Source organism: Calonectris borealis, chromosome 8 (genome assembly GCF_964195595.1).
Source record: "Calonectris borealis chromosome 8, bCalBor7.hap1.2, whole genome shotgun sequence".
NCBI lineage: Eukaryota > Metazoa > Chordata > Aves > Procellariiformes > Procellariidae > Calonectris > Calonectris borealis.
The window spans coordinates 33,329,627-33,349,370 of NC_134319.1; the positions used below are offsets into that span (position 1 = coordinate 33,329,627).

Genomic DNA, 19,744 nt, shown 5'->3' on the forward strand with positions numbered 1-19,744 from the left:
AGAGTTACCTACAAACATATAAACTGAAAGAAGAAAAATATTATATGTGGCTACTTGCAGATGTCTTGAGAGTTACAAATTGTGATTGAAATATTCCTGGAAAAAACGCTAAGTCCAAGTGTTCAAAGTGCTTGTTCAAGAAAGGGGATGAGGAGTTTCACCTGCCACTTAAGTTCCCTACGATCTGCATCAGCGTATCGCAGAGAGGCGAGCGCAGTACACGCACCTCTGCTTAACCGCTGGAACCGCGTCACTCCCCACGGGATCTAGCCAAAGAAACAGGCTCCCATAAAGCATCTCCCGTACCTTGTATCTGTCCATAGGATCTTCCTGCTGCAGCTGACTCTCTCGCATTGTTTGGTACTCTCTCTCATATTTCTTCAGCTTTTTTGTTGGCACCTGTGGAACACATTTGGAAAACACGCATTTAAAGATTAGAGGAACACCGGAAAGGCTCTCTGAAAGCTCTCCTTGCAAACAGGAAGCCAAGGAAGTGCTGGAAAGCCGCTGATGAATAAAGTCGCTCCCCATTGCCCCCCCTTCCCTACTCAGCAAGCCATGTCAAACACTTACCAATACAGTTCACATCAACAGAAATCTTTCTGTGCCTACTGTTGCTAATTATTCAAATATTTAGAGGAAAACAAGAGTGAAGTAGAGACATTTTAATAAGAGTAACAAGAAGGAAAAAAGCATGAACAACAGGAGTGAGAGAACAGGGAAGAGGAAAATATGCTTTCATAGGTATGATTCAACAAAACAATGCTTTAGCCAGAAAACTGTTAAAAGTGAGATTAGAAGAAAGAAGCGTGCACGCAAAAGGACTGGACAGTTCCCTGGGGGAGATCAGAGTAATGGTTTTTATTGCTGAAGGAGTGCTAATGTCTAGATTACAGCTTCAGACCAACGCCCTCATGAAGTCTGGCATCAGGCTCCTCCTAGACAAAGGTGGAGACGCTGCAGTGCCGCTTCCAGCCGCAGCAGGGAAACAGTGAGGCGACCACATAGAAATCGCAAGCAAGTTCGGAAAACAACCATGCAGAAACGTCAAGTCCCAGACAGCTTGGTTTCTGGGAAAGCTTCACAGCTTCAACTTAAAACAAGGTACGCAAAGGACATCCATATTTTTTTAAACAAAGCGTGATGATCCTCTGCTTTACTTTCACCTTTTAATTGGGCACACTGTACTATAGGAGCGATCCCATCTCTCTCTGGAGACCTTTAATGGCCTTACTCTGTCCCCACCACACAACAACAAGAAGCCGGCCCTGGTAAGTGTCGGGTCATCTGCTGGCAGCTGGAGAGATCCCTTACGCCATGTACCATCATGACGTTAAACGTGCGCTTTTCCTGCATCTGTTATGTATGTATCTGTTCCTCTTGCCTATATTGATCATGCCTAGCTGACTCCTGGTGCGAGGACACGCCACTGTCACCTTGCCTTAGGGCAAAATATGACTGCCAATGAGCAGAGATACGTGTTTACATGTAGCTCTGGTATTGTTTTGCCTTTATTGGTTTTCAGGCCAATACCTCCTTCCTCTGCAGTACAGGAAGGGACCAAGCAAGTTCTCAGTGTCGCTGCAGAGGCCTCTGGGAGGTACAGGTAGAAAACGTGAAACCCATGATCTGCAAAGCACAGCGCACAGGGAGCACTAATAAAGCAGCACTGATGCCCACAATTACTGATGAAATCTTAAACCAACCCCCCTAAAGAAAGCAAAGAGAAAAGGGGAGACATAAAACCATGATGCACTTTGGACAAAGAGAATTTCACTCTGATGACGCTTAATAGCACAAAACACAATGAAATGAAAATGATTAAATCAGCAGTGCTTTTTTACATTCAAGATGCAAACCCAGCCCGTTTTGTCTTAGCTGCAACTTGAAGGGCTACAACTTGTTGAGGCTATTTAATATTCAAGAATAAGAAATCTTTTCAAAGTAGTATTCTAAATGAAGTGAACCAATCACACATCCAAAGCCTGATCTATTCCCTCTTTCACGATTCTTTCTGTGATCTTACGCAGAGAAGCAGATCAAGGCTCCCAGGCTGGGGTGTTAGGAGGACACCCTCCAAACCTAGTTCTCCTGGGCTGTTCTGGAGTTTTGTGCTCCAATGTGCTACCAGCAAAAAATGAAGATGAACATGAGGGTGACGTTGTGGCGCAGCATGGCAAAAAGGTGCAACACAGGTGTAACTTAGAAGATGATCTTGTTCAACCAAAGATTGTCCCGATTTTTGATGCTTTTCACTAAGACTAGATAAAGCCTTTAAAGGACACAGAAGAAGTAAGTCTAACTGCACAGAGAGAGAGACAAACCTCCCATCCACGCAGCCGTGTGATTACCTCCCCCACCACCATTTCCCCCACGTTTACATCAGCGGTGCCGTATGCAGCCCAGCCCGGTGCCCGGTGTCAGGGACTGCCTCCACTGAGCACCAACGGCTTCACCTTTACAGCTGCCTGGAGCAGCATCCCTCTTTTCGCTTTAACCACGAGATTTGCTTAAATTACTCGTGAACGAAAATCGCAGTTCTCTATAATCCAGAAGATACAGGCAAAACACAGCACCAAGGTAATGATCTGAGTAAGTAACTCGTACCAAGAGAGCAAAGGGGACATAAAGCACCGCTATGACCCAAATGCCTACGCTGAGCACGGTGCCACAGCTGTCCCGCACCAGGCTGAGCCTGTGCATGAGGAGATGACTGCTGCTTCTTGGTAACACAACCTCACATACAGCAGCCAGCAGCGTGCAACACTCCTTACTCGTTGTTTAAATGTTAATTTTTTAAGTTGCCTGAGAGCAGCCTTATTTCTCTGGCTTCACCTTGTATTGAGATAAGGCAGAATTTAACTTGCATAGAGTCTGTCTGGCACTTAATCATCTGCCTCGACCACACCAGAAACTGATCTGAACATGTTACATCAAAAACCATATGATGAGCAGGGGAGAATGAGAGTCAGCTGCTTCATTTAACTCTGCTCTCCACTGTCTTCACAGTCTCTGTTTCCACTCGCTGACAAATCACAACCATTTCTTAATGCGCGATAACTCTTCCCATCAACCATTCTTACCTATATGTTCTCCTTTGCTTACTTAAATTTTAATTCATAGCTGTGAGTAGGGCCACGCGTGGCTTTATGGGGGATAAGGTACCTCTTTCACCACTGCAGGAGCTATCCACGGCCGTGGCCTGGGATGAAGGGTGGTCCATGTGCCTGGCATGCTCTCCAGCAAGCAAACAGCATGGCTACACTTTCTTAGCAACGTTAACGGTAAATAACGTGAAACAGGGATCAAATCATGAAAGGGGTAAGCATCAGGGTGTAAGCATCATATTATGACACAGAAAACAGCCTCCATGCTCGTTGAAAGCATATCCTGACTTAGGCATCTTAGTATCTATTTCTTAATTGGAAAGTAGTACCTAAATACAGTGAAAGTCTGTTTTAAGAGTTTGGGGGTGGGTGGGAGGGTGGGGGAAACTCCTATTAGAAAAACAGTCCGTACTAATCCACTTATCCCATAAAATACAAACTTGAGCAGGTATGCTTAATAACTTTGGCAGGGACTATGCTTCACTGTTATTGTCTATTCAGCCACTTTACTCAAAGGAGTTTGATAATTTATTACAGCACTTTCTTCTTCTGGCTATACACTAATAAATGAAAAAAAAATTTAAAAGCCCATTTCCATATTCCCCAATTTAATTCCCTGAAACAGTTTGTGAATTCAACAAGGGACTTCTCTGTAAGCCCTTTCGTAAGTAAATACATAGTGCTAGCTATGCTTCAATCTTCATGGACTGCTCCTGAACAAAGCGTGCTCATAAATTTTCTGTAAAAGCTTCTGCAATATTGATTTCTTCCTTCTTTAGCACCATGGGGTATATTGGCTAGAACCGACGGTTATCAAATTTAGGAGACTCTTATGGTTTATAAACATTGCTCATCTGTTTATCTCAGTATCTTAACTCCTTGACTCATTTTATTTTATTGTGTTCAAGCATAAAATCATGTCACAACTAGTCGTACATACAGAAAAAGCCATGCAGAGCATCTTAATAAAACATCCACGCAGAAGAACTGAACGAGCAAAACCTCTTCCTGAAAAAAACCCAACAGACTACTGCATTGAACGCTCGAAGGACTCACCGCAGTGAGATGATACATGCCAGGTGAGAAACATAAATACTTTGTTTTTAGCTGCGCCCCTGTTCAGACAGGGCTGGAAAGATCCGCTTCACCTTCTCTGGCAAGCCTGCGCACAGGCAGCGTGCCGAGCACCGGCATCCACTCAGCTCCAGGAGACCTTTCCCTCATTCTGCAGTTTCTTTAGCTGTTTACAGACAGATCTGTCTGACCTTGCTGGATTAATAAATCACACATCTATGACTCCTTCCTCCGAAATATTTTATTGCTCTAATGAAGCACGAGCACTCAGAGGAGGTAGTTATCATTATGTTCATTTGACAGCCAAGGAAATGGAAGCAGATATGTAAAGTGATTTCCTGAACATATTGAAGACAGCCAGAGGCTGATCCAGACAGAAAAATCCTATTACCTGATTTCTAATTTCCAGCACCGCCACAATGCCAGACTGAGCAGAGTATCTCTTTCCCAGAGTCCCACTTCTTTTCTCTGTCTAGCACTGCATAAACACTCCAAAATATATTGTCCCATCACACTAACAATGTAGCCAATATTCTGTGATCTCTGCACTCTTAATATTTTTCCTCTCTAGTTCTCACCGCAGCGTGGAAGAAAAAAAAAAAAAAAGAAAAAAGCCAATTAACAAAATCTGCAATGCTTTCCTTTCCCATTCTTTGAAGCAGGTGACTTAATTTTCTGTTTCACTGGCGATGGATTTGCTTGGCATTTCAAGATTGAGGCGGGGGACTTGCGTCCCTCCAAAAACAGGGTTACACTGTGTGCTGACGCCTGGTGTGGGAGACCCCGAGCTTGCTTTGGGCGAGCGCTGACAGCAACCACCGACACTGGCTGCAGTCCAGCTTCCCTTTCATCCATCCACCACGCGCATCTTGCGCTGCGATCCCCGAGATAAGCCCGGACTCTTCCCAACTGCTGCAAAGCAGGGCCACTTCCAAGCACACGTGAAACCGGGAGCCCGGCTCGGGGTGATGGGACCAGCCGGAGCTCGCTCAGCCCTGGCTCGGCCCTTCACGCAGCCACGAGTACTGCCTGCAAGTGGCTCTCACTAGCCACTGCTACCTGCGCCCCTCTCGAGGAGATCCGAGTTACGCTTGTGCGTACTTCATTTTCTTCACATTATGACTTAAAACAATATCAAAAGCAAGTTAATTTCAAAATGACTCTTGGTTCTCCAAAGTGTGTCATATGAAGACTGTAAGCTTTAAACAGAACCTCAGACAGCAGATTAGAGACAACAAATTTCAGATCACATGCATCGTCTTAGTTCACATTCAAAGTTGTTGTATCAATTTGTTCTAGTTAACACTTCATGTTTAAAAGACCGCTAAATCAGGTTCAAGGAAGGATAATATAGCTGTGTTTAAACACTTTATTAGGCCAAATTAAGGCTTTAACGTAACAAAAACATACGAAGAAACTAACTCAGTGCTCTCCTGGTCTGTGCAGTCATTGCTATACATAACTGTATCGTCCTTTGCTTAAAATGTGGTTGCCAAAAGGCACGAAGAAGTATCCTGCAATATCTGTCACTGGGAATAAGATTCAGAAGTAGATAAGCAATTTATTTTTCTTTTGGGAGGATGCAGTGGTGGAGAAGAAAGAACAAAACCCACAGTAACATGTTCACAACAGTCTCGTCTCTTGGATTAGACTTTAAAGGGGGTGAGTGGGATGTTGTATACAATACAACCTGAACAACTGTATCTCCAATGAGATATTAGCCACAAGCATGAAATCCGAGAGGAAAAAGGGCAAATCATAACTTCTCACAAAACTCTCTTTGCGCTGGGTAGGCTGCAGAGAAGAAAATCTGCAGCATTCATTTGCAGAAAAAATGTAGGGATTAAAATCAGCTGCCTCCTTAAGAAAATTCACAAGCTGGAACACAGCTTGAAGAATTCCCATTTCTCCTTTTGTCCCGGTGCGGTGAAGGGCTTGCTGATAATAGGCTGTTTCACCACAGGTTTGAAATCAAGTGGAACACCCCTCATCAGCGTTTCACCTAGCTACAGCATCGCATCCAGCACCCAGACATCCCCCAACTCTAAAACACACCACAAATCTCATTAAACATCACCCAACCCCTGGTTTTGGGGCAACGTGATCAAAAAGTTTTTGTGAAGCAGCCTCTCACACATCATCTGACTCCAGTATTATCCTCATCGCAGCCTGGCTTTGGGCAAGCTTGCAGCACAAAACCTGCAGTGCTTGGGCTGATTAGCCCCCTCTCATGGCAGTGCACGAAGGCGGGTCCACGGTGCTGTTATTCTGCTCGAGCTCGCATGTTGCACGCAGCACAATAAAAGCCCTGAATGTCAGATGCTATTTTATCATCTCCGCCAGGAGGAAGGAGATGTTCCCTGAAATTCCTTGGAAACGCACCTCATGTTGGAGAGACCGTCTACTTAATGCATGCCTGTCTGAATGCCTGCTGCAGGGCAGCATCTCTCTCCACTCCGTTTGGAAGAAAGAAGAACTTGCAGAAATGCTCTTTTTATATCAGCAAAGCAGCTTGCTCCACACCAGCACACCTAGGTATCCCTTCCTTGCAGGGGGAGAGTCTTCTTCCTTCAGCAAGTCACCTCGTTGCCAGCTCTGTAGGTGTAAGACCTCCTGAAGAGAGTCTTCAGGATAACACAAATCCAATTTGAAAGCTGGCTGGAGGCAAAGGAAACCAGCTTTGCTGTGAATTTTTATTTTTATTTCATTCTTCCACATCAGTTCATTATCAGAATATTTCAATTGCAACTGAGACACCCACAGGAATTTATAAAAAGAGGGGAAAGGCAGGTTGCAAAATTTACAGAGTACCTGCACAATTTACTCGATTCAAAATGGCAGTGGCCCCAGTCAGTGACACTGGATGATTTCCAACACCATATCCTTTTGTCAGATTTTAATCCCTAGAATGTATTTCCATTCATCTAAACCTGCTGAACCTGGCATAACACATTCTTCTTCCATAGCCCTGCAGTTTACAGATCTGCTTAGTTAGGCTCAGTTAGCAATACAGTTAACTAAGTTAAAAGAGTGAGCTGAGACGGAGAGACACTCAATAAGCCTCATTGTACAGCAATCCAGTGGCAACACAGGGAAAGAGAATGAGAGATTCAGGTTCCCTGAACTGTAGCTCTAAACAGCAGCGTGTACTCCTGCACTCACCACAGTGCTTGTGTTTGAGAGGCACATATAGTGACTGCAGGGGAATCTGCATTTTAAAAAAAAAAAAAAGGCTCAAGGAAAGCATGTTCTGCCTTGTGGCAGAGACTCTTCAAAACACTCCTCTTCAGATCCCCAAATTGGTTTTCAGCATTCAAAAATTCATTTTCACTTTGAGATATGGAGCGCTTATTATCCACTTCAACTCTATTTGTTTTAGCAAAAAAGAGACACCCTGAGTGGCTTAAAAGCAGTGCTTGAAAATGGCTGATTATTTTATATACTTGCAGCTGATGTCTAGCAGCTCACCCAGGCAAAAAGTGCTTCCTCTCGCGTACAGATAAGGGCTTTAGCATTGAGATGCACGCCGTGAAAGGAAATGGCTATGTCCACTTTGTCAGCAAGCATCCATTTCGCATTTGAATTGGCGCTGGTCAACAGGAACACTGTGGTTAAGGATACAAATATTTGAAACATTCCAGATGGAAAGTATCTGTGTACACGTCATTTTTATTAGCCGACATAACTTAAAGAATGCCTGAACAAAATGCCTTTCTCTGCTACGAAAGACTATATAGGCTAAATGAAACTACCTATATATCCCAAGGCCACGGATTAGGATCAGACAACTGGGGGAACTGGCACTCTGACCAGCCATCTGGGACAAGGCCCTGCTCTGGATAATACAGTTGCTATGAACAGCAGCAGTTTTTCCAGCACAGAATTTATTCATTGGTTTGTACCTCATAACGTAATAGTTCCGTGTGATTTTGTGTGTCTTGCATAGAAACACCTTTGGGTATACAGCATTTGGTGCTAAAGGTTTTATACTTATCCTCCGTGACTATGCAAAATCAGACCCTCGGCCCGCCCCCATTTAGGGGTACATCGTTCATTTTGATTTAGACCTAACCCACGCCCACAACAATTTTAGAGCTTTGGTTGTATTTTTTGGCGCATCAATAGAAGAGAAGGGCGAGCAGGAAGACAAGTGCAGTCTTCACCACCATCCCTGTGACAACAGAATCAAAAATTCAGGAAAAAGTCCCCAGTGATTTTCTTGCATCACTTAGCAAAGAAACCAGCTCTCCTAGCCACGCTGTGTCAGGGTCCGCTTTCCAACCTTGGTTATCCTGAAACTAACACAGACCTATCTCACAACCACACCTACGGAAAATTGCCGACACAAGGCTAGCAACCGGTCAGTAACCAGGTTCAAAATATTGGTATTATCAAGGCTGTAAAACCTGTCACATTGAACAAAATAGTTCAGAGAGCCAACAGCTTTCAGCTAGTAAACCCCTGGCTGAATACATCTTCTGAAACCTGCCACGAGACTGGTGAAACTGGCTGTCTGTCAGACTAGATTCTGACTCTGCTGAGTTATCTAGCCACCTCTTGCCTCCTGTCACACTCCATGCCCAGCACAAGAGTGACATTAAAAAATACTCTACATCCTGAAATGGAGGATGGGTGGTAGATCGCAACTCTAAACCATATGCCCAGGTAAGCTATACTCATCAGTAAAGAACTTCGCAGTATTCTTTGAACACATGTTCTATGTGTTATTATTATTTTAGATCAATTCTGTGTCACGTTATCAAGAAATTGTAATACTGTCACACTTTAAATTTGCATCTCTAAAATCACAGTCAGGCTTCTCCGATGTGTGGTGACGTCCTTGATGCTAAACCACCTTTCATTACTTTCATAAATATTTCAAACCCACAAGTTACTAATAGCAATTACCTTTTAGTGCATTACTCCATTAGCAGAAAATGCATACCTTTTCTATATTAAAGCCGAACCATTACATACTTACATTCAGGGCTCCACAATCCCTTCTGCTATATCAAATACTTTTATCTATATTTCAGCAACTCACACAACTTTTACCACATCTTCTCAAAAGCCTTGTCTTTTTCCTGCTTGCCTACCTCCATAAACACAATGGCTAAAACCCTAAAATAAAAAAAAATTCTTTAAAACCGCACATTAAATGATCAGCATTTTGAAAATACAAGTGGGACAGTGTCCAACTTCCAAGGTATCAGAAACGCTCGCTGAAGCATTTTACTGCAATAGCTAATCCTTGCCCTGCTCCGTTATCTCTCTCACCCTTCCTCTGCCGAGAAGGTTTCCTCAGTGCCTTTAACAAGGCTTCAGCTTTTGCCGTATTTGCACCTTTCGGCCTCTGTGGTACCTGCAAAACGCCTTGGCACAGAGCTGGCAGGTAACTGGAAGAAGGGCAGGCCGGGAGAGTTTAAAAGCACTGGTCAGCCATTCACGTAGTGCAAGCAGCTGCTGGAGAGCATCCCTGGGGACGGGGCAGCACCGCACGTCAGCCCCGAGAGACACAAAGCAGGCGTACCGATTCGCAAACCTGTATACACAAGGTTGCTTTTTGGTTTTTTAAACCTTCTGCTGTTTCACTGCCCCAGCTATGGTTCCACCACCACCCCTAGCACTACTGGCTGAGTTTGCCACTGCACCTGTGCGGAGGCCTGCGCCCATCCATTACGTCCAGCTGTCAGGCTAATCAGTTACCAACGAACTCAAGACCTTCCACTTTATCACCTAGCAGGGAAAATCCCAAAAGCATCTTAAGCACTGACAAAAGCAAGAAGTTTGCATCATGCAGGAGGGGCTGAAGACGGAAGATGAAATGTGGCTGTGCTGCCAACTTCAGCTGGAAAGCCAAGCTGCGGCTGCCACTGAAGAGAGAGCCCTACAAAAGAAAGGGCTCCTACAAAGGGAAAACCACCACTTTTTGTGGAAAAGGAAGCCAGTTAATATTAGCAGCAACATCTACCTCCCACTATTGTCACCCTCCGGTACCAACAGCCACAAAGAAGCAGCAAGCCCGATTTTCTTTCCGAGCTCTCTATCCCATTCCTCTTGCCAGGGAAAAGAAGAGACCCTCAGTTTTGGGATAACAGAATTCAGTGTTCCCTGACCTGCTATGGAAGTTCAACCTGAGTCTGCACAATCTGTGTGCTTGCTCTTCCCCACACACTTAGCTTCTGTGATCTCCAAGTAAAGGACAAACAAATGCCATGGTATCTTAACTTGGGATTACTTTGGTGACTCTACCTTGTAGCAAAAGTACAACGCTTCGTATACACGCTGAGCTTTGTCTTGGGAGAGCCAACACGCTACTCTGAAATCAAACCATCGGGATTTTTCTTAGCACGAAAGACAAGCCTACAGCTTTAAAACATCAGCGGCCAGCGTAACCAACACTTCAGTCTTTTTTTTTTTTTTTTTTTGTAAGTTCACGTTGACACAGCTAGAAGGGAGCAATAAAGAAAAGATGTGCCTATTAAGTGGTGCATGAAAGCACAAACTGAACAAGATAAAAAACAGTGAAATACATTTTCCAACTTTGGCAGCGAATTTATGCCAAATTCTTCTGAGAACTGGGTTCAAAAAGCGTGAAAATTGTTGGAGACAACGAAGACAGAATATTTTTAACTAACATTCACCTACACAAACTTTCTATTCCATCTTCTAGTAATTAAGAAATTAGGCTTCTCTAAAGAGATTAACTGCCTTTTCATCTAGTTTTAGCACTCCTTTCGAAGTCAGTGAACATACTGCTCATGGAGACACTGACAGAACACTGATAAATTCGTGTACTTTGCATTTGCTATGATTACACACAAAGCTTTTGGGTTTGTATATAGCTTTACTAAGGTATATAGGTTTGTATATAGCTTTACTATTATACATAATGGCAATCTACAAGAAAATACAAGTGAGGTAAGAAAGCTGAAGGCTTAGAATTCAGGAGCTTCAAATCTTTCATTTGACCCACTTCACCTTCTCATCTTAACACGATGACTACTGTATCTAACAGATTTGAGGTGGCTGTATCAATCTTACCCGACCTACCTCATCTATGGGGAGAGAAATAAGCTAAATGCTGCTTTATTCTAATTGAACCGTTTCTGCATTTAAATGTTGAAAATAGCCTCCCAAAGTAACTCATCACCTGCTCTTTAGTTGCAAAGGTTCATGCTGATACCCAACACATTAAAGGTCATTAAAACTAAAGACCTAATGAACCAATAATGTCTAGAAACTTATTTCAAATTTCTTCTCCCAAACGGGCTTGTAACAATGACAGAAATGGAAGCAGAGTTTCTCAAGCACCCAGAAAAACTTGTGTCAATTTTCCTGGAATTCTTTCTAAGAAGAAAATGAGGAAGCTCCAAAATACTGAAATGTCCCACTTTTTAATGTTTAATCACAAAGACTCTGTTCTTATTTATAAAATGTCTATTTGAGACATTGTTTAAATAATTCCCTCTTGATCCAATGACAATAAAAGGGCAGCAAGAAGAAATGCTTTCAAACATGAAGAAAAGAGAAAATAAATGGAAAATAATATAGGTAATTAATTAGGGACAAATAAAACAATAACTAAAACTAAATGCAGAAGAAAAAAGTTTAAATTCTTTCTTGAGTTTTGTTAGGCTGGACTTGATTCTAGAGCATACTGAAAACAAGAAGATTCCTAAGCATTGTTGATATGCATTAATAATTAGAGCTTGAAAATAATGATGATTCAGACGAGTCAGAATTGTCCAGAAAACAGCTCTGCTCTGTTGGAAACCAGGCTGCAGGTTTTTATGCGGAGCAGAAGTACTGACAGAACTAGCAGATGAGATCTCCAGTCCACCGATGTTCATTTTTAGTAAATCCTTGAACACAGTGGAGATTCACTTAGACTAGAAGAAAATTCTGTATTACCAATATCTAAGAACCACAAATCAAACCATCTGGATGACTTTTGTTGGTTAGCTGAAACCCAGAAACCCACACACGCACGCTCTGCAGAGCTGATACGGATCCAGCCGATAACTAGAGTAGGAATGTAACTGGTTCCACACCAACGTGATTTTATAAACTGTGGGTCCCATTTTATTCTTTATCTACAGGTTTGATTGATCAAACAGTCTTCTCTAGCACTGGATTCACTACCACATCATAAATTTATTTAAAAAAACAAACAAACAAACAAAACCCCCAGAAGAGTATCTGATAGCCATAAAGCATGAATTTAAAAACTTAGGAAATGGGTCAAAAAGCCATTGTCAAAGGGAATCATTATTCAATGACATTTTTCATTTTGGGTTAATGACATCCTAAAGGGTGTCTTCTGGGACTCATAAAAGATCCAGCACTATCAAATATTACATCAGTGGCCTGGAAGTGAAAAATACAGTCCCGTTAATAAAATTTGCAGATGACGCATGGATAGAAAGAGCAGTAAAGAACAAGAAAAAGGACCAGAAAATTGCACACATATATTTGAATTCCTGGAAATAGCTTCCTCAAATGAAACGCACCACTGTGCCGACTCCAGACCAAGTGTATGCAGGGCTTTACTACAGCACAGAGCAGTAGATCTCCAGCCGGGGTTGAATCCCATGAAGAGATGGGATCAGTTCTAAGAAAGCACCATTTGGGCTTTTCCAAAAGTTTGGAAACTTTTCTGCTCTCTGGGAAGAATGGGGGATGGAGGAATGGGAGGCACATGCTGTGAAAGCAGCCTGCCATCGGCTGGGCAAGACCTAGCTCTTCTTCCACAGCCCTCTCCCTCCCACCTCACTGCTTGACGGCAAGCTGACCAAAAATAGCCCTTCAAAAATATGCTAATTCAATTTTTATTTTTATTTTTAATTGTATCAGTACCATCTGCATTGGCACCGCTCAGGAGGCCATACATGGCGGTGTGGGACTGGGAACAAACCGGCATAGAGAGAAGGGCAGGAAATAACAGACCAGACCATCTCTGCAGCGAGAGAAACGTTAACTCTGCCATCCGAGTCGGGCTGTGGCAGAAAGGCTAACGGGAGCCCCGGGATGCACAAGAATAGGCAAGGCAAGATGACTAGGGAAGTTTTAACCCTGGAGCGTCACTGAGACCAATACTGGAATACTGCATCTAGTCCTGGGAGATGCGGTGGGGGAAAAAAAAAAAATGACAAGGATGCGGAACAGAGCCACCGAACTGTTTGTGCAGGGTGTAAATGCCTCACAGCAAGAGGTTTAAGAGCTCAAGCTCCTCAGTTTGCACAAGAGAGCACAGACAGAATGCTGTACTCTGGCACAAAAATGCATGCCAGATCCAAGATGGGAAGCTGAAACTAGAATGAATCTAAATGAGAAGTTAGAAACGTATTTTGAACAGCGAGAGATTAACAGATTACCATGGAAAATGATACCTTTCCCACCTCCTGTTGCACTCAAATGAGAGCTGGATGCTTTTCCAGAAGAGCATTTAATAGAGTTTTTAATTTTCAAAAAATGCTACTGGAATGAAGTTGGATGAAAGAGGTGAAGCTTAGATAACGGAAAGATGAAGGTCTGCCTGGCCTTAACCTCTGCGAATCAGTGGGCAGGATGAACCACCTCTCTCATTTCCATGCAATTGAACCTCGATGCCAAACATGGGCTACACAGTGACACTGTCAGACACAGATTGCACCACAGAGCGTTTAAGAGAGACAGGAAAACCATTAGACTGATGTGCACTGACGCAATACCAAGGACCAGGGCTGGATGCAACCCAGCAGCAGCTGACGGCTTCTCATGCAGTGGGGAGTTGACCCCCATGCCCTCCCACTTGCCGAAGGCCACGACTGTTTTCTGCCCTGATACCAAAGGCTACGGCTTCACCTTTGACAGTTTCTATTCCGCATTAATAATATGCAGCAGCAAAAACGTGCTGCACATGGAAGGTTTAGGACAGCAGAAAACAAATAGGATGCAATATAAAAGTAAATAGCCCAAGGTATTTTAGTACCAATTATTAATTTTCACATTTAATAAGAAATGAGTGATGAAGGTCAAATAAGCATGAACGAGAATAAAATTCCATGCCAGCTACACATTACCATAACATAAAACATATGCTTCTTCACCGTTTACGAGTTCCACATTTAGGGCTAGATTTGTGTACGTTAAACGAGCACTCTGCAAGTTTTATCAGACAAGCGTCTGCTCCACGATCAAGTCTGGTTTTAGCAGCAGGAGGGACCAGGAGCTTACCCATTGCGGGGAAATTGCCTCCTCTCTGGCCTACAAGGATTTGTATATGACAGCGGTTGTACGGGGGTTTCACACTGTCGCTGCAGAAGCTGTGCCAGTTTTCCTAAATATGCTGGAACTTCAAGACTTGGGAAAGAACTCCAAAACATGGGAAATCCAAGGAAGGAAGAGATTTCATTTTGATGTGTTTAGTTTTAACATCCAAAGGTGTCAACCACATCTTACTGAGAAAAAATTGCAGCCAAACTAATATTTGTATATATCAGTTACACTCTCAAATCTAAAATAAGTTAGTAAGCAAATTACAGTCTGATACGACGATCAATTAATTAGCTTTATATGAGCAGTTTCCTTCACTTACTTCAAATCTTGATGAGGTTCAGGGGAAGAAGATAACATCGTGGGGCTGACTCCTTAAAGCAGAACAACAATGTAGAATTTTAATAAACAAAAATTCAGGTGATATTTCATGTTATTTTTACTATTCCATACAAACATGGCTCCTTTGATTTTTTGGGGAGACTGAAGGTTTGTACTGGTAAAAGAAATTGCAGAAAAGCTGATGAAACTGGAAGGATGACAAGCGTGAGTGGGATACACAAAATCTTTAAAAATCGAAAGAAGTAAAGAGCGACTATGTCCTGAAATCACAAAAGACAAGGAACTTGAGCAATCAAGGGAAGAAAAAGACAAAAACTATAGAGCTTTTATTTTTCTACATCATCCGTTTAACAAATAAAATTTGTTATTTTATTACACATGTATATAAGAAAATTTTTCCTTCTCCAAAGACAAGGTGAGAGGATCAGGAGAGAATCTGGCTGCTCCTGCCCCAGAGGAGGAAGGGGCGGAGGCGAGAGAGCTCCTAGAGACATCCTGAGAGCAGGATCCCTCCTTCTGTTGGGAAGGGAAGGGTGCACACGAAGATTATAGCTGCTGGAAGGAGTCCAATTCTCGTAACAGCGACCACCCAAACTCCCTTATTCCTCCTTTGGCAGTAGCAACAGCAGCAGCACACCAGTGGTAATGCCACCCAGGAAAAGATGGTCTTCAAAAGCTCAAATGCTGCCAGCTCCTCCTCTCTGCAGGACTCCACACAAGACAGAATTAGAGACTCATAGAGAAATTTAGATTGGAAGGGCTCTCCAGTGGGCACATAGACCAACCTCCTGCTCAGGCAGGGATAGCTTCAAAGTCAGAGCATGATGCTCATGAAAGTCTCCGAGGATGGAGATGCCAGGGCAGAACTGCTTTCCCTTACGCTGAGCCAGAATTTGCTTTGCTGCAAATCATGACCATTCCTTCTTGTCTTGTCACTGCATGCCTCTGAGAAGAATTTGGCTCCATCCTCTCTAGGACCTTCTTTTAGGTGGCAGGAGACTGCAATTAGATCCCTCCTGAGCTTTCTCTTCTTCAGGCTAAGCTGCCCCAACCCTCTCATCCTTCCCTCGTGCGGTCGGCCCCCTGCCTTCCCAGTGTCCTCCGCTGGACTGGCTCTAGGTTGTGAATATCCCTTTTCTCCGGGGGGGCTCAGTGTGTGAGATGCAGCCTCACAACTGCCGGGTGGAAGGGAATAACCATTTCACGCGGTAACGCTGCCTCACGCACAGCTAGCCTTCGTCACTGCAGGGGCACGCTGCTGACTTGTGTTGTCATCCACCACGCCGCCCCACACCCTTTCTGCATTGGTGCTATCCAGACATCTGGTCCCCAGCCTGCACAGACGGTGGAGTTATTCCTACCCAGGGAGGAACCCAGGGTTTTGCATTTGCCTCTGCTGAACCTCAAGAAGTTCCTCTCAGCCCACCCCTGCTGAGGTTCCTCTGATCAGCAGACCTGCCTTTCCACGTGTCCACCGCTTACCCTCCAGTTTTTGCCATCTGTAAAACAGGGTGCATCCTCTTCTGGTGTCTAGGCCAGAAGATGCTAAACAGTATCAGCCCCACTATCAACCCCAAAAAACAATGTTTAGCCAGCTGCCAGTTAGACTTCAACCCACTGACCGCTATGCCCTGTGCTCCTGCCAAGCCACCCAGTTTTTCACCCACTTTGCAGTTCACCCATCTGCTTTGAACCTCCTCGGTTTGGCTTCGATGGGAAATTGAGAGCCTATAAATCATTACGGCAGAGTCTGCTGGCGTGTAACCACAAATTACTTCTATGAAATGGCTGATAATTCCCCTGAACAGAGACCTAAACACAACAAGGCAGGCAGGCAAATGAAAATACAACGAAGCTTTCCAGAAGAATGTCCTTCAACTCTGGATTAAGAGGCTTATACTACTTAGTATACCATTTTTATAATCCCTTGGGACCAAGTTTTCTGCGGATAAATTGAGAATTGAAATTCCCTAGAGTAAAGCTACTCAATTCTTGCACAAACTACACAGCAGTCCACTTTTATATGCTGCTTTGCATGTCTGCGCGAAGTACTTTCAGAACAACTTGAAATCTTGAAAGCAAGACCACACAGCAAAACAACCGTGTGTCATGGTCACACTGCAGTATGACTAATTTTATCAAAATATATGTTGGAGGATTGCTATCATACAGTGTTGCTTTGGAGCATATTTAACAAAACCTTATCTCGGATCATCTACATCCTGTTTAATTGTCTAGTATTTACGTGCATCGAAGCGACGCTACAAAAATACTGCTACGCTTTCCACTGAGAAATTCACATTTTCCATTGAAAAACACAACTAGAATTGATGGGACCTGGGCAGCAGCAGGTAATTCTGATTTTCCTCATGAAGTTCATGACCTGTGTGGCACTGGACATGTCAGAAGGTTACGCAGGGCTGGCCTTAAGCACAAGCACCCGCAGCAGCTATCATCTGGGCCTGGTTTGGTTTCGGTATTAACCCTTTGCCACTTCACGTCGTACCACGCGGCGCTCTCCTCTGTGCAAGAGAGACTCTGTGCGCCCTGACCTGTTGCACAACCCAAGTGAACTGTAATGAGTTACCAGTTGCAAGATTTCTGGAACTACAACAAAGTTCCAAACTGCGGAACAGGATGAAAGCCTTTAAAGAACATTTTTTTAAACTTTTCTCTGTAACCAGAGCAGCGTACTAGAAACTCCTTTAAAAATAAATGAAACCTGGATTTTACAAACAGATGAATCCCAGATTCCAAAAGTACCCGTGCTATTAACATGAACTCACAGAATACACAAAAACTCTGCAAATTCTTTCTGCAGAACGTTACTTTATGTACAGTACGTATCTTTGTGCAATCTGGTAAAATGACCAGAGAGAGTCAACCGGATTTGCCCCAACTTATCCCAACTGGCAGCTTGTCCCACGATCAAACATAGCAGCAGAGAACTGAAAGAAACTTTCTGAGTCATCGGGTCCCGTCCCTTAGTAGTGCAGGCTCCCACGCACTGTCTAATCCTATCATAATCCTGTCAAGCTTCATCTTAAACCTCCTCAGGTCGTTTGCACCATTATTTGCTTAGTTAATATACTTCAAAACCATTTAAAAGAGTAGTTAAGTATTTCCTATTTAAACCCTGCAAAAACTACATTTCTTACTAGTACATAATGCACTGAAACATGTTAATACTCTCTGATTCAGGAAAAAAAGAGTTGATAAGAACACATACTTACACTAAAGTCAATCATTCAGATCTTAATAATAGTAATAATGGTACTTTTCCTCCCACGGTTGTTCCACCTAAGTATCTGTTTACTAGGAGATAAGTAGTTACTTCAAGGAAAAATATTTTTTAAAAAAAAGTTATTTCATCTTATTTTCAGAGTCGCAAAAATCAGCTGGAGCTGTAACGTGGTGCTCTTGACACCAGTTACTCTCTCCTCCAGTCACTCGCAGCTGATCTGGAGGAATCTAGAGACACTTTACACAATGTCCGTTACTTTTGCTCCGAAGCTATACAAAACTTGAGAGGCCATCACCGAGCCCATTTAAGCAGCACTTTTCAAAGATTTAAATTATAGGGTAAGCCATCCATGAAATGTTTTCTTACCAGAAGGGTTTTAATTTGAACAACTGCAGAACAACCTAGAGCTCGCGGGCAGCTCAGGACAGGAGGCAGCCAGAAACCCCCGTCACCATCATTTGCTCGGAGAAACTCAGCAGCAGGGCCCCTCCCAGAGCCCCGGCAGGTACCCGGCTCCTCTTAATCTCCTGCGAGACGGGTACCTGTCTGAAGGGAAGATACTACTCTGGGCTTCCAGTCAAAATAATAAATGCTGCCATAGCAATCAGCTCAGGCAGAAAACGAGGAAAGGTTGGGGCTGGACAATGAATTAAGGTATACCACGTGTTTAAAAATATCCAGCATGGGAAAAGTATGCAACTCCTAACATGCTGGTTAAGTTAAAGCCTACTTGGAGCCCAGTCTCCAACCAGGTCATCTTAAAGTACACAGTTTTGTCTGTACTGGATTTCCAGATTTCTTAGCTAACTATTCTAATGGTAAATTCTAGCCTAGAGGAGGCCAGAGACAGAAAAAGGCATCATAATAAAAGGGATCGGGCAGAACTCTGGTTTAGATCCAGAGGTCTATGGGAGATGCAGGAGATGAGTTCAGGCACCCGAGATTTCCTGAGCATGGACAGGCAGAAAAACCCAAGCAGGAAACAGGCTTAGAGAGGTTTTACACAAGATAGCAATAAAACAATTTTTTCCTCTTCTGAGAACACCTCCCTTTGTCACAGCTTAGCGAACTACCTGGATAAAGACACATACAAAGACCAAAATCCGCAAACACAAATGTTTAATTAGATTGCTAAATAATTAGCCTGATTTGTATTTAGACTGAAATTTTAACTGTATTTGCTTTCAAGTTAAGCTCAACACCTATACGTGCATATTTATTTTTCAAAGACTTCTTCTGATTGATTCTAGGCAGACTGGCTCACACATGGGCGCATCTGTAGAATTTGAGACCAAAGATTAATTTTGGCACCCAACTTCAGGGTCAAAACCAGTGCCTTCAATGCAGCTCCCTACAAGTGCTGGCATCTCCATGAGGGAGGAAGATGACCACATTATACGTGTCATTTACATAAAGATATATGCTATTTATGAAAAAAGGAAGTGGTCGTTTAACTAAGAAGGTTTTACAGACACTTACGCTGATTTCAAAAGAGCATGTAAAAGTGTTAGATCACCGTTTCCATACAAGGGACAGATTCTCTGAGATTTAGTGATGACAGTGACCTACACCCCAGACCCTGGCTGTACACTGAGCATCTGGCCTGAACCTTTAACTGACATGCTAAAACATATCATTGTGTTTACATCATTTAGTGCTGATTCCACGGTTAGGTAAGTTCAGCCATTTTCCGGTTTAATTATTATTTCAATTGTTTCAG

At 43.2% G+C, this 19,744-nt stretch overlaps 1 protein-coding gene across 7 annotated transcripts in view; it reads right to left on the reverse strand.

The window, feature by feature from the left end:
- The window catches only part of RABGAP1L (RAB GTPase activating protein 1 like), a 274,563-nt gene that overhangs the window by 14,957 nt on the left and 239,862 nt on the right, over positions 1-19,744 (reverse strand). For 6 of the 7 annotated variants that reach the window (XM_075156905.1, XM_075156903.1, XM_075156906.1 and 3 more), the window contains one exon: positions 307-399. In XM_075156905.1, coding sequence (XP_075013006.1) covers positions 307-399 — 93 coding nt within the window. Of the gene's footprint in view, positions 1-306; positions 400-573; positions 883-19,744 lie in introns of those variants that run through there. The other variant, XM_075156908.1, reaches the window with a different exon arrangement.